General features: G+C 55.2%; 1 protein-coding gene across 2 annotated transcripts; it reads left to right on the forward strand.

Moving 5' to 3' along the window:
* Positions 1 to 1,213: 1,213 nt before the first annotated feature.
* Lfng (LFNG O-fucosylpeptide 3-beta-N-acetylglucosaminyltransferase) lies at positions 1,214 to 9,209 on the forward strand. 2 transcript variants are annotated; one of them, XM_051205234.1, is made up of 8 exons: positions 1,214 to 1,728; positions 5,647 to 5,695; positions 6,080 to 6,179; positions 6,288 to 6,441; positions 6,543 to 6,646; positions 6,957 to 7,122; positions 7,914 to 7,999; positions 8,107 to 9,209. In XM_051205234.1, exons 1-8 carry the CDS (start codon positions 1,300 to 1,302, stop codon positions 8,171 to 8,173), a joined length of 1,155 nt encoding a protein of 384 aa, XP_051061191.1. In that variant the 5' UTR covers positions 1,214 to 1,299; the 3' UTR covers positions 8,174 to 9,209. The 2 variants fall into 2 exon arrangements, with proteins under 2 accessions (XP_051061191.1, XP_051061192.1); XM_051205235.1 differs by having other exon boundaries at positions 1,215 to 1,728; positions 6,561 to 6,646.
* Positions 9,210 to 14,369: the final 5,160 nt, after the last annotated feature.

Consider the following 14,369-nt stretch of genomic DNA (forward strand, 5'->3'; position numbering starts at 1 on the left):
AGTTGCCTTTACCCACTGAGCCATCTGGCCAGCCCCTTCAATAAGTCTTTTTAAGAGTACCTGATCCAGCCTGAGATCCAGCCTTATGTTGACATTCTTAGAGAGGGACATTAAGAGAGTGTGGTATAATAACTAAAAATGCCACTCCAGTGTTAATGTTAATTTTAAGTGCTAGGGGGAATCAGCGACAGAAGGAACAGCGGTTTATCCGTGGTGGTAGGGTGGGCTCAGACTTCCTTTGGAGGAGGACGCGAAAACTGAAGCCAACCAGACCCAGGGGCAGCCAGGCGGAGAGCCGCCCCCAGTTGTGCTCCCGGAAGATACAGCAGGATCAGGCTGGGACCCTGATCCTGCTCCAGGGACCCTTGGCCACTTCCGGACCCGCAGCCTCTTACCCTACCATCAGGCACGCATTCCTGCCGCCCCCGCTCGTGCTGGGCGCAGGCAAGGCCCCCGCCCGTGGGAAGGGGACCGTGTGCCGGGGAGGCGGGTCTGGGAGGGCGCACAGCTGGGTCACATCTGGTTGGAGTGCGGAGGAACCAAATGGAACAGAAGGTGGCCTTTCATCCCGTGAGGAAAGGGGCGGTCTGAGTGTCTCCTCGCCACAGGGCGCCTGAGGTTTTCGGCCCACATAAATCCCATATAGGAACTTAATGCCAGGATTGGCCTGCTGGAGAGTATGTAGAATTCTCACCTGAGCCTCAGGTCCGCACCTAAGGCTCAGGTGATAATCAGTAGGGGCCGCCCAGAACCAATCGCTCATGAACACCCCGCAGGACACCACTTTGGCTCGCTCAGTCAGCACGGTCCCTAGGGAAGGAAGCCCAGTCGGGGGCAGGAAGTGCATAGCGAGAAGCTAAGGATGTCGCCCACGGAGGAGCACGGGTTCCATCACCCAGGTCCCAGCGTCGGGGTGGGGGTGGGAGCGCATCCCTCCACGTGCAGCCGTGGCGGGTGTTGCTCAGCCTAGAAGTCGCCCAGAGCAGCTCAGGAGGGTGACACGGCGCGGGCCGGACGTGCTCCTGCGTAAAGGGGGCTGGTGCTGGGGGGGGGTGCCCCAGCTGGGTCGTTCCCAGTCCCCCGCCCCCTACTTCCCACCACTCATCTATGTCCCACGTGGGAGCCAGAGGTCGCCCAAGAGGCCACGCCCCCAGGTTAGCATCCAATAAGCACGTGGGGGCGTGGCAGACAGAGGACCTTTAAGAGCGCTTGGCGCTAGAGGCGCGCAGCTGGACCGGGAGCCTCGGGCAGCCGGACCAGCTGGCACTGGGAGGTCATAACGTGCGGCCGCCGGCCACCATGCTCCAGCGCTGCGGCCGGCGCCTGCTGCTGGCGCTGGCGGGTGCGCTGCTGGCTTGCCTCCTGGTGCTCACGGCCGACCCGCCGCCGACCCCAGTACCAGCCGAGCGTGGACGGCGTGCGCTGCGCAGCCTGGCGGGCTCCGCTGGAGCGGCTCCGGGTCCTGGGTCCAGGGCGGCTGCGGAGCCCGGATCCCTTGTCCGTGAGGTGCATAGCCTCTCCGAATATTTCAGTCTACTCACCCGCGCGCGTAGAGACGCGGATCCAACCCCCGGGGTCGCTTCCCGTCCCGCCGGTGGCCACCCGCGTCCCCCGGCCGAAGTTCTGTCTCCCAGCGACGTCTTCATCGCGGTTAAGACCACCAGAAAGTTTCACCGCGCGCGTCTTGACCTGTTGTTCGAGACCTGGATCTCGCGCCACAAGGAGATGGTGAGACCCTGCGCGGCCTGGGCAGGAGGATGGAGTAGGGATCATCAGGGCGGCTCTCTGGCGGCATCAATAGCTTTGGGTCTATTTGGGAAGCAATGACACCAACCTGTCCCATTCCAGTCCGCCGTGGCTGCTGAGGCCCAGTTTGCCTTACAGCCCTGGAAGTTTGCTCCCGTGTTGCCAGGGTCACTCCAGACAAACACTCTAGGTCTGGATGAGTAGCCTCCAGCTTGGGGTTGGCCTTGTGTTGCTTCCCCTAAACACTGGAGTGAATGGTCGAATTTGTTCCCAAACTTTTCTGAACAAATTGGCTCAGCACCATGCTGGGTCCCCTCCACTCTGAACTGATCCCTTCCTCCTGGTTAGAGGGTACTTCCCTTGAAAGTGAGGGAGGGGAAGGCGAAGCACCCCAGGACCAGATATAGTGAAAGAAATAGGGTACTGGCTCTCCAGGCCTGTGCAGAACCTTGTCTTTTGTAGCTGACCTCCCCCCAGTTGGACATCAACTTCATACACATAATAAAAAGACACACCCCACTTTGAAAATCTCCCTGGAGGCTACAGCAGGACCGTTGGGGCGGGGAGAGCAGAGTGCACTGCAAGTGTGTGTGTGGGGGGAGGAGTGGGGGTGGGTATTTGGTGTGAAGATGAAGGCTCATTTTCCTTCCTGCTCCAGCCCCAGGGAGCCAGGGCCATCAGGCTTGGCTGGGCTCTGTTTTAGGACAGAGTGGAGGACTAGTTATCTAGTCTTGATCAGAGAGGGGCCCTGAGAACCCTACAGCAGCCTACTGAGAATGAGGCGTCCCTTTCCCAGGGGCTCAGCAGGCCTTCGGGAGGGGGCAGCGGGGGCCATGGGTTTTGTTTGGCTGCGGTGCCGTTAGGATTCCCAGCGCTAGGCTGCTCTCACGCCGGCCCCTTGGGCAAGGCAACAAAGCCCCTTTCTCCAGCCGAGAAAGGCGTCGGCCTCTTGTGTACAGCTATGCGCTCCATGGGAACCGTTGGCTGGCGTGCTGGCCACTCAGGTTGCCTGGCGATGAGGGGGCCTCTGTGTCCTCCCCACAACCTTGAATGACAGCCCTCGTGGGGCACGATCTCTGATCCATGGCACCCCCCACCCCCACCCGGCGCCTTCAGCTTTCCTGCTGTGTGATATTGGATAGCATCTATCCCCCTCTGGGCCACCACCAATTCTGAGAAACTCTTATTTTGGGATTGGCACTTTCTCTAGCAGAGAGGACCCAGAAAAATGTCTAAGTTGGGCTATGTGGTCTGGAGAAAAGCCTAGGGCATTTTTGACCCTCAGTCTCTTGCTCTCTGAAAAGGGAAACAATTGTCTTTCTAATAAGGTATTATAAAGTGGACTATAACTTTGGAGGCTTGTGTTGATCGCAGAAGTCATTCAAAGTAAGTTCCCCTCTACCCAGAAAAGGCTGGATTTACCTCCATGGTCAGCTCATGTGCACATGGCAAGCAAAACCCCTCTTTTGGTGTGCTATGGCCAAGGGTCGTTGGAACCTGTAGCAAAGGGCGGGTGGGTTCTCCTGTCTGTTCGGGGCAGCTGTAATCTGATGGGAGCTGAGAAGCTGTGTTAGCCCCGATTGGGTATGAATGGAAAGAAGGCTTCCTGGAGGAGGAGGAGGAGGGGGAGAGGGAGGAGGTTCCATCTGAACCAGAGTCCTTTGGCCCAGGAAGGGCAATCTTGGCATCAAGCATGATTGTGGGGTTGCACAAAAAAAAGCAAGCAACATTTGGAGAGATGGAGAAGGTGGTCAGTGGGGGACAGGCGGGGTTGCCTGGCCTCTGGCCCTCTTGCTCCTCCCCCACCACTAAGGAGTGCGCCAGGCTGCAGGCTGCCACCGCCACAGCCACAATGGCTGGGGCAGAACTTGGCATCCTGTGTTTCTTTGAATCTCAGCTCCAGGAACAATGCTGCTTCCTGTGTGTCTCTCCCCCAGCCCCTGGCCTGCCCCCACCAATTCTGTTGCCCTCACTACCCTGATGGCCCTCCTTGGGGAAGTTTGGGGGTGGGAGGGGGCTTGGGTCTCTTTGCTGTATACCATGGGGGAGAAGATGCTACCCACCTCCCAGGAACACTAGGGAAAACTTGGTTCTGCACAGGCGCACTGTGTTGTACTATACAGTGTACCTAGGGGTTGAGTGCTACCCACAGGTGCAGCCCCTGCCCCTTCCTCTCCTGATTGCCCTGTGTTGGTGAGACAGCAGGCAGAGCACCCTGGTACTCCACAGCCCCACCTCTCAAAGACTGGCGGGCCTCCTGCACCCCCCCCAACTGAACAAAGGTGACTTTAATCTCTGTAGCCTTGGGCTGGGTTTTTAGGACACCATCGAAGCGCGGGAGAACAGGCCTCTCTTGATCTCATTAAGAAAGCATTTTCCTTTTAATCCAGCAGCAGCGTCTGCACAGGCCGGCCCGCTGCACCTCCCACGGCATTCCTGGGCTGAGATGCTGGGGTGTAGGGGGGGCGGCTGGATGCGAGTCTGTGCGTGTGGGCTGCCCCTGGTGTCTGCAGAGCCCTGGAAGGAGAGGTGCATGCTTGCAGATGATAGAGGTCTCACCTTTTCTCCCCTCCCTGGGCCTCACTGGAGTGAGCTTCTGGGCATTTGGCTAACCTGAGCAAAGAACTGGGGCTACTCAGGACATGGTGTACCACCCTGTCAGGCCTGGGGTAGTTAGTTCCTTGCATAGCTGAGCACATGCTGACCTCCAGGCTTGCACTCAGCACGGTTTCCTTGGGATTCTTTTGTGCACAAAAGGAAAGTGAGGATTGTTGTTGGGGGCGGGCAGGACGGGGACTGCCGCCTCTACTCTGAGCATCCCCCACCCGCCCCGGGGTTGCACCCTGCAATGCCAGGGTGCGGCAGGCGGCACGCGCTGGGCGGGCCGGCGGAGGAAGGAACATTCCTTCCCGTGTGCTGACGGGCCCAGGCGGGCGCCGGCAGCTCCTGTCCCCGCCCCGGCGCCCACCCTCCTCTTCCGCAGAGTAATCCTGGCAGGGGGTGGCCCTGTGCCGGGCCAGGTGGAGTCTTGGCTGTGGCCTTGGGCAAGACCTTCAGTGAGCACGGAAGAGGTTTCCTCTTCTGAACTGGGCTGACTGCTTGGATGCCCTACTGTGGGCCTGGGAACACGAGTCCTTTTCTGCCACCATCTCAGAACCTGGCTGGCTGCTGTGGCCGGAGGAACCTGCCCTATAGGGCACAACAGGAGGCCCAGACCAGAGTACTAGATGACCAATGGCCTTACCCATATCCCGTGTATAGGACCTCTTGTCCAGTCGGCCCAGTTAACCAGGCCAGCTGTATGGAAATGACAGCCGGGCCACTCCTGCTTAACTCGGCAGAGTTAAGGCCGGCCCAGCCCAGGACAAAGCTGGCGGACAATGGCTGGTGATTCATCCTCCCTCCGGGGCCCTTTGTCTGCCAGGGCTTGGCAGCAGCCCAGCAGAGGCCTTTGTCCCCGACCCGAGTGAGTGAAGCTCAGCTTCCCAAAGCCGACCTCCTCCTCCTGTCCCCCACCCCCTCCCACAGCTTGGAAAGCCTGCAGGCTGGGCGGGCATGCAGGCTGTGTCAATAAGGGTGTGTGCCCCGCCAGGTGCACAAGTTGGCTGGAGGGTTAGCTGCAGCCCGCTTACCTGGCTGGTGGGTGGGGCACCCCACCTGGCTCGTGCCTCCCAGCTGCCTATGGTGACCTTGGGCCCAGCTGTCTTGAAGTTAGGGAGTGAGTCCCCCTCCCCCGACAGCCCAGCTGCCACTCACCCTGGACACTTGAGCACATGTTCTGTGTGCAGTGGTGGTGGGTGGGGTGTATAGACCTGCAGCTGAGGGCACTCCAGGGTGCCTTGGCTGTGGCTCTGGCGGGGGACTTGGAGCTGCAAGCTCAGTTCCTATCTCTTCTTCCAGACATTCATCTTCACTGATGGGGAGGATGGAGCTTTGGCCAAGCTCACAGGTATGTTCCAGGCTTGGGGCAGGAAGAGGTGGGCCTGGTGCTAAACAGATTCTTCCCCTGAGGCACCCTGGGGCTCAGAGGTCACCACCGGTCCCCCGGCTTAGAGGCCAGTTTACCCTGTTGGTGTGCTTCATGCCCCACCCCACCACTCCCAGGGCCCCCAATTCTTATGCAGAGGAGCCCCTTTCAATTCTATGGGGACCCTTTGAGTCCTGCAAGCAGCAACAGGTGGCCCAGTGCTGGGGGAAAACTGGCTGAATGAATGAGCAGGGAGGGGCAGCTACCCTGGGGAGGGGGGTGGCCTGGGGTTAAGGTTTGAGGCAGTTGGAGAAGAGCCTCCTGCCTGTGCTGCCCAGATCTGCTTACAGCCTTCCTTGTCCACAGGCAATGTGGTACTCACCAACTGTTCTGCGGCCCATAGCCGCCAGGCTCTGTCCTGCAAGATGGCTGTGGAGTATGACCATTTCATTGAGTCTGGGAAGAAGTGAGTTTCTCCCTTCCCCGCTGTGTCCCGTCCATGCCCCTTCCCTGGCCGCCTGGCAGTCCTGCCGCCCTGGCCACAGTCCCTGACAGTACCCTGCCTTGTATTCAGGTGGTTCTGCCACGTGGATGATGACAACTACGTCAACCTCAGGGCGCTGCTGCGGCTGCTGGCCAGCTATCCCCACACCCAAGACGTGTACATCGGCAAACCCAGTCTGGACCGGCCCATCCAGGCCACAGAACGGATCAGCGAGCACAAAGTGGTGAGTGTCTCCCATCCTGTCTCAGTTGCACACACCCTGAGGAGTTAGGGTGGGGCTGAGACACCGCTGCAACCTGGTGGAATCCAGGAATCTCATGACAGCCATTTCACTGCCCCCAGCGACCTGTCCACTTTTGGTTCGCCACCGGAGGAGCTGGCTTCTGTATCAGCCGAGGGTTAGCCCTAAAGATGGCCCCATGGGCCAGGTGAGTGCCCCCTGCATGTGGAAGGCCACCCACACAGCAGGGTGTTCAGTTGTGGTCCTGGGTGCCCCACTGAAGGGCCTGGCTTGTTGGGCTGTCCTCTCCCAGCTGCCTGCTCCTCTCCATTAGGTGCCTACACACAGCTGTGTTTGCAGCCATTCCCATTACCTCTGCCCTGGCTAGAGCAGCCTTGGGTGAAACTCTCTGGCATGGAAGAATTATGGTTCATAGAGGGAGGGAGCCCAGTTTGGCAAGGTCTTGCCCACCCTCTCTGCAGCTGCTGGCTTCAGCCTCTGCTTACTCCTTTTTGCAGCGGGGGACACTTCATGAACACGGCCGAGCGCATCCGGCTCCCCGATGACTGCACCATTGGCTACATTGTGGAAGCACTGCTCGGGGTGCCCCTTATCCGGAGTGGCCTCTTTCATTCCCACCTGGAGAACCTGCAGCAGGTGCCCACCTCCGAGCTCCATGAGCAGGTAGGTGTGTGTGCATCCCAAAGGCGGGGGTAGCCAGGGAGGGAACTCAACAGGGACGGAAGGGACAGTTCTTATTTGTTTATTTGTTTATGTTTGGTTTGTTGAGATGGTTTCACTATGTAGCCGACCGAGGCTAGCCTTGAACCCGTGACCCTCTTGCTTCAGCCTGCCATATGCTGAGAGTCAGTTGTTTGCTCCACACCTGACACACCTGGGATGTATGCATTTTTTCATTTATTTGTTTATATACTCAGAGATGGGTCTCATGTATTTCAGGCTAGCCTTGAAGTTCATAGTAGTTGAGGATGACCTTGAATTCCTGATTTTCCTGATTTTCCTCCACCTCCCTGGGCTAGGAGTACAGGTGTGCATCCCCACACTCAGTTCATGAAGTGCTGGGGATGGAACGCAGGGCTTTGTGTTGCATCCTAATTGAGTGGTCTGGGGTAACCTTTAAATAGGGGTGTCGGAGATACCCTATTTTCAGGTGTCACAATCTTTACTGAGCCCAGAGCTGGGGCTATAGCTCAGTGGTAAAGCCCTTAACTTACATGTATGAGGCAACACAGTTTTGTCTTTAGTTCCTCAAAAAATAGTAAAATAGACTCTTTTAAATCTCTACTCCTGCCTTTTAAGGGGACCCACCTGCTCTGTCTTGTTCATGGCTGTAGTCCTCACCCTGGACTTCATCCCCAGATGGGCAGAGCAGGTGTCCTTGGTCCAAGGGAGAGCAGAGAAAATAGCTAGCCAGGAAGGGCTGCTCCAGCATCAATCCATTGTTCCTGATACAGGTGACCCTGAGCTATGGCATGTTTGAAAACAAGCGAAATGCAGTGCTTATCAAGGGACCCTTCTCAGTAGAGGCTGACCCATCCAGGTAAGGGCTTACAGAGGGTCACCAGATACCCCTGAGCATCCAGATTACATAGGGGGGGCCCTGGAACCCCACCCTACATAGACCAGTCTTCTCCTTTATCCCTACAGGTTCCGCTCTATCCACTGTCACCTGTACCCGGACACACCCTGGTGTCCCCGCACCGCCATCTTCTAGCAGCCGTGGCTAAGACCTTGTCCCTGGGTGCCCCTGGTATCCAAAGGGCCCAGGGACCCCTGTTGTGTGTCCTGGCCTTGGTGTTCAAGGCTCTTCAGGGCTGTGTGTGTGTGTGTGTATATTTGTGTGTTTGTGTAGTGTGCCCACCCATATTGCAGACTGCTGGGCAGTCGAGTTCTTCAGGGAGTGGCATGTCTGTCCTTAACTATCTTTTCTACACTCTGAGAGCCACTCTGAGGGCAGTTCTGTAGGATCTGTGTTTAGATCTCTGCACTGGGGGGTGGGGAGAGACCTCGGGGTGCACCTCTGGGTACATGGGTGCCATCTTATAGCACAGTCTCTAAGATGGGATGCCAGTGCCTACCTGGAATCTTCCCTGTCAGCTGAGCCATGCCCAGTGTTAGGGAAGCTGGTTTGGGTGGTCAAAGGCCTGGGCCCCTCCTCGCCTGGGCACTGCTAGTGGCCATTCAGGTGAACAATGAGTGTCTCCCTCTCTGCCCTCCAGGGTGGGGTGAAGTCTTCATCCCTGCCCCTTAAGGTCCTATCTTTGTCTCCCATACGAGGAGGTTCAGAGCTATGAATTTTATCTCCTCTCCTTAGTAGAGAGAAAGTCGCCCATAGTGGGTGTTCCTGTAAATATTGTGACAGTATTTTTTTTACTGTGCTGTTTCATGAGATGGGAGGGTTGGGGATGAAGGGAGGGGTGTGTTTCTGGGTGGGCTGGAGAGGGTCTTATTTTATCTTTTCTGTGGATCAGAAAAAAAGCAGAAGCCAAACAAGGCTTGGTCTTTGGAACGCTGGACCATGAATGCCTTTGTACTGTATTTATGCCTTCCAGTATCTGGAATCCTGCTATCCCCCATTATCCTCCCCAGCATCCCAAGGCTCTCACCTCACCCCACCCCATGGGTTTCGTTCTTTTTGCAAAGACCTTAGCTAGGCAAGCTAATGATGATAAGGGAAAAGCTCTCAGGGAATTGATGAGTTGTTGCCATGGTGATGTCCTTCCTCTGAATAAAGGTGCTCTTTGCAGCAACACGAGGGGCCTTAGTCTTGCTTGGGAGTTGGGTCTAAGCCACTTTTCCATCAAGGTAACACCATGGGACACTCAGATGGGGCAGGAGAAGCTGGCTTATGCCATGGAGAAAGTAGTTGGTAGGAATCCTACAACCTGATACTGGGGAGGGAAACTTGATGTCAAAATAGGTGAAGTGTGACTAGCTCCGTGTAGGTTTGTCAACTGGGTGGGTAGGCGCCGTGCTGGGAGGTGGGGGTGGGCCTGGGCTGATGGAGGTAGCTGCTTGTTTAGGTCATGGTGCTATGTTAACATCACTTGTGATAGCTAGGAGTGTAGACCTCTCTGCAGGACAGACAGTGGCTGGCCAGAGATCCATTTTGGAGACAGGGAAGCTGAGGCTTGAAGTGGGCTAACAGGATGTCATAGGCAGGCATTCTGATAGCCCCTAGATCTCAGGGACCTATGAGCCTTGCCAACATTGCCTAGCCTTCCATCTGTCATGAGAAGTTTGGGGGTACCCTCTGAGAATAGGCAGTGTCCAGACTGGGCACAAGGGGAGCTGGCGAAGACTAGACTCTTCTGAGGTTCTTTAGGGACCTTCCTCAAGTCCCCACAAAGGGTGGGGAGGGAAGGTGGCTAAGCAGGGGGATCCCCACCCTACCCTCTTCCTGTGGTCTCCTTGCTTCCTCCTCTTTACAGTAACTTCTCTGGGCTGGCAGGGTGGTACTGGCCACCTACTGCCCCTCTGCAGGGGCCTGCCTGCTCTGACCTTGATCTGGTCTCACCTGGAGCTTCGTGTCCTCGCTACCTGCCACCTGTGTCCTCTGCCTTCTTCCCTGCCCCACCTGATTAGAGATCTGCCCCTCCCCACTCCACCAGACACTGATTATAATCAGCACTCGAGAGTGGGCTGGGCATGGCCCTTGCTGGTAAACTGCTCTCGCCTTGTTAGCAGGCAACTGGCCAGGACCTGACCCCACACTGGCCCTGCAGCTTGGCTTTTAAAGGCCTGAAGTGGCTGCCTGCTGTTTGTGGCCATTGTCTTCAGCATACAGTGCTTGGTGCGGTGGCTCAGGGCCCCACTTATGGATGAGGAAGCTGACATTTGCTAGGTGGTGGAAAGGTCACAAAGGAGCAGTCTGCACACAAGCCGTGGGCCTCCTTCCTGCCTGGGTGAGTCAGACGCCTGTTGCCCTCTGCCCTGGTCCTCACAGAGACTCCTGCAGTTGGCATCAGCCTCCCCACTGAGCTGGAAGGTACAATGTCTACAATGGTCTCATGGGCATGGAGTGGATGCCCCAGCCAGGGTAGGGTTCCTATTGGAACTGGAGTGGAGTCAAAGGGCATCATGGTGGGTGCAAATGCCCTGGAACCTGGAGGGACATGATGGCAGCAAGGAGCAGGGCGGGAAACCCGTGAGGTGGCAGAGGTGTCTGACCCTAGTGTTCCAGAGGCTGAGGCAGGGGGATCATGAGGTCAGGGCTAGCTTGGGCTATAAAGTGAGGTCTTGTTTCAAAAAAATTATCTGAGAAACTGGAGTCAAGTGGGAAGGGACCAGCGGCCTCAACTATTTCTCCCAGGTGTAGCTGGCCAGGCAAGGTTATGCCTCAAAAGAGAAACACACTGGCTTTCTTTTTTTTGTATTTTATTCTGGGTGGGGGTTTTGAGATGGTTTCTCTGTGTGGCCCTGGCTGTCCTGGAATTCTCTCTGGAGACCAGGCTGGCCTTGAACTCATAGTTCTGCCTGCCTCTGCTGGGATTAAAGGCATGCCCCACCACCAATTGACAGCTAGTTGACTGCCATGGGGCTCTGAACAAGGGCCCTCCTCTTAGGTCAACTACTTAGACAGGGAGGGAACTAATTTTCTCCCCCGGATGCGTTGGGGGTATGTCCTTGTCATTAACACATAACCCAGCTGACAGCACCAGAAGGGGCCCAGTCAGGTGTCCTGTCCCAAACCACCCATCACTGGAGGGCTTCCAAAAGTAAAATTGCAAGCCAGGTATCCTGGTGGCTCATGCCTGTAATCTCTGCACCTGGGAGACTGAGGCAGGAGGACTGCAAGAGTTCCAGAACAGCCTACACTACCTGCAGAACGATGCCCCCCCTCCCCACATTAAAAGTAGAATTGCAATTGCAAGCTATAGGGTGTTAGGGAGGGTGCAGAATGCAGCCTCAGCCCCCAGCTTCCTCTCTCATGCTGAGTGGTAGGAGCAGTCGCCAGGACTAGCTGAGCTGGGTCTGGGGGAGGGCTACAGGGTGGGGTTGAATCTTTCAACTTCCCTCTCTGAACTTCCCTCCCCACTGGGGTCAGCAGGGCTGACTTCCTGGAAGAGGTGCCTCACTGTTGGAGCCGGAAGGCCAAAACCGCAGAGTGTGAGCAAAAGTCAGTTAATGTGAGCACGAGTGCCTGTGCGCCTGCGTGCACGCGCATGCGCTTCAGTGTGGCACAGCCCAGGCAAAGCCACCCCAGGAGTGGGGTCTGGGGGAGATGGCCAGGAGAAGGTTGGGCAGGGCAATGAGCAATCCATACTCTCCTGCCACAAATGCCCCGACCTCGAACGACAGAAGTCAGACCCCACTGGATTTCTTCAGCTTGCATTCTGGGCCTGAAGTCTCGGGAGGAAGCAGCAGCCCCAGAGTAGTTTATCAGACTCATTGGCTGGGCCTGTGGCACACACTCCTAGGTCCACCTGTTCACCTGACCCCAGCCTTGACCTCTCTCAAAAAAAAAAAAAATTTTTTTCCCCCCTTTTGATGCTTGGCATCACAACAACAATAACAGATGGGGCTGGAAAGATGGCTTGGCGGTTAAGAGCACTGGCTGCTCAGGTTCGATTCCCAGCACCCATATGGCTGCTCGCAATGGCCTGTAACTCTAGTCCTAGGGGTTGCAACACCCTCTTCTGGCCTCTAGCGGCACCAGGTAGGCCTGTGGCACACAGATGTACAAAGACAACCTACCTGTAGGTGTAGGTTCTTCCACTCTGTAGATCCTAGGGACCAAACTTAGGTCATTAGGCTTAGCAGCATGCTGCTCATCTCATTGGTCTTTGGTGCTTCTGTATTTTATTTTTTTTAATTGATGTGTTTTCACTATCCAGAGTAATCATAAAGATAGTGCCATCTATCACCTATCACGTGCTCGGACTGTGCTCACCCCCTTCACCTTCTCTCCCTACTTGGGATAGTCTTCTTACTTTTCACAGATAGTCCCCCCTCTACTGTCATCACACACATCTACAAAGGCACACATATGTGCACACAGGGGCTGGCAATGTGACTCAGTTGGTAGAGTGCTTGCCAAGCATGGAAGAAGTCATGCGTTCAAACCCCAGCATCACATGAATGTCCTTGGCTACATAGGATCCAAGGCCAGCCTGGACTTTGTCAAATCAATATAAACAAATAAATAAGCAAATAAGAGCCTGGGGAGTTGGCTCAGTGGTTAAGAGCACCTGGTGTTCAAATCCCAGCATCCATAACGTGGCTCAGCATTTATAACTCCAGTTCCCTGGAGGGGGTAGGGGGTGAGAATATCTGACATGACGCCCTCTTCTGGCCTCTTTGAATACTGCATGTATATGGTACATAGACATAGATTCAGGCAAAACACACATACACATAACAGAAAAAATATTAAAATAAGTAAAACAAGAGTGGGGGTTAATGTATAAAATCTAAGCAACCCTGCTTGCTGCCCAACTACATACATAGGCACTTGGTAAATCCCTGAAAAGGACCCCAAGACCAACAGGTACCCTATATTGGACTCTGGAAGTTGTCTATATATCATGGAGTTTAGGGGGCTCAGCTGTGATAGTTCACCCAGGCCCTGTCCAGGAATCTGCCTCTGCCACTACCCACCATGGTCTTGGGCGCCTCCTGGTGGCCACAGCTGATGATGTTGCCCAGTCTGAGTCCCAGCTTTCCAGAGACCCTCCCCTGGATCTAGGGGTGCAACGAGAAAGAAAAGGAACTGCATGCCCTTGCTTTGGCCTCAAAGTTCCAAAGGTACTAAATTTAGTTCCCAACCTTTGATTTTTTTCCCCTTTGCACTGCTGAGAAGTGAACCTTGGGTCTCACATATGCTAGGCGAATGATCAAACCACTGAGTACGTTCCTAGCCTTCTAATGTCTGATTGATGCAGTGAGAGTCAGGTGTAAAGCTCATGTGCTGTTTGTTCTTGGGCTGGCTTTGGAGTGTGGCTCAAGCAGCAGGTGCCAGCATCAGCATTCTCAGCAGAGTCACAGCTCCCTCTGCCTGCTTCCCAACCTAAATGTGTCCCATTGGAACCTCTGGCTACTTTGGATGCAGATTATTGGGAACTTCTGGGAAGTACATATATCATGGCTCCTGAGGGGGAACCAGTCCCTCAATGACCCCTTACTTTCCATGAATTTTCTTTGAGCGTTCTACATTCAACCCCCTCACTGGAGAATTCTAGGCAGGTGCTCTACCACCAAGCCACACCCCAGCCCCTCACTGGGGGATTCTAGGCAGGTGCTCTACCACTGAGCCACACTTCCAGCCCCTCACTGGGAGATTCTAGACAGGTGCTCTACCACTGAGCTATGCCTCCAGTTTCTCAACAGAACCCCACTCCAGTATAAAGCTGATTGGTCTCCTGCTTCTATCCTTTATCCCTTCCTGACTCAGCAGCTAGAGCAATTCAGTTAAAATGTTAGTAGATGGTGCCACTCTCTATGACTCTCTCCCAGCCAATGAGGTCCTGCCTGTTCTTGCTGTACTGAATATGGTTCCCCACAGACTACAGGAAAACACCCTGTGTACCTCCAGGGCAGTTCAGGAAAGATAGACCTGTTTTTTTAAAATTGTTTATTTCAAAACATGAAACCCAAGCTGAATAGAGATCACAGAAATTACATGGACAAGAACTTTAGTTATTTGCCAAAAAAAAAATAAAGTTCCCCAAGGAAATAAAAATCAAACCCCAAACCCAGTTTAAAAAAACAAAAACACAGCAACAGTAACACACAGCCATGGCCCTACAGAGGCTGGAGGGGAACTTGGGGCTGGCTCAATCCAGATGACATTGTCCACTGGGGGCAGATGCAGGCAGGACAGGAACTGGGAGGCAAATCTCACAAAATCATATATATGGGAAAGGGCATGGCACACCATCTTTATGAGGAAAACAAACAAGAGACCCTGG

Source organism: Phodopus roborovskii, unplaced genomic scaffold (genome assembly GCF_943737965.1).
Source record: "Phodopus roborovskii unplaced genomic scaffold, PHOROB, whole genome shotgun sequence".
In the NCBI taxonomy this organism is placed as follows: Eukaryota; Metazoa; Chordata; class Mammalia; order Rodentia; family Cricetidae; genus Phodopus; species Phodopus roborovskii.

What these genes read in the sequence shown, in the direction of transcription:
- Lfng (XM_051205234.1), top strand. Translation starts at nt 1,300, where the DNA reads ATGCTCCAGCGCTGCGGCCGGCGCCTGCTGCTGGCGCTGGCGGGTGCG. An exon ending in AGCTTTGGCCAAGCTCACAG is followed by an intron (nt 5,696 to 6,079) that starts GTATGTTCCAGG and finishes CCTTGTCCACAG; the next exon opens with GCAATGTGGTACTCACCAAC. An exon ending in GTAGAGGCTGACCCATCCAG is followed by an intron (nt 8,000 to 8,106) that starts GTAAGGGCTTAC and finishes TTATCCCTACAG; the next exon opens with GTTCCGCTCTATCCACTGTC.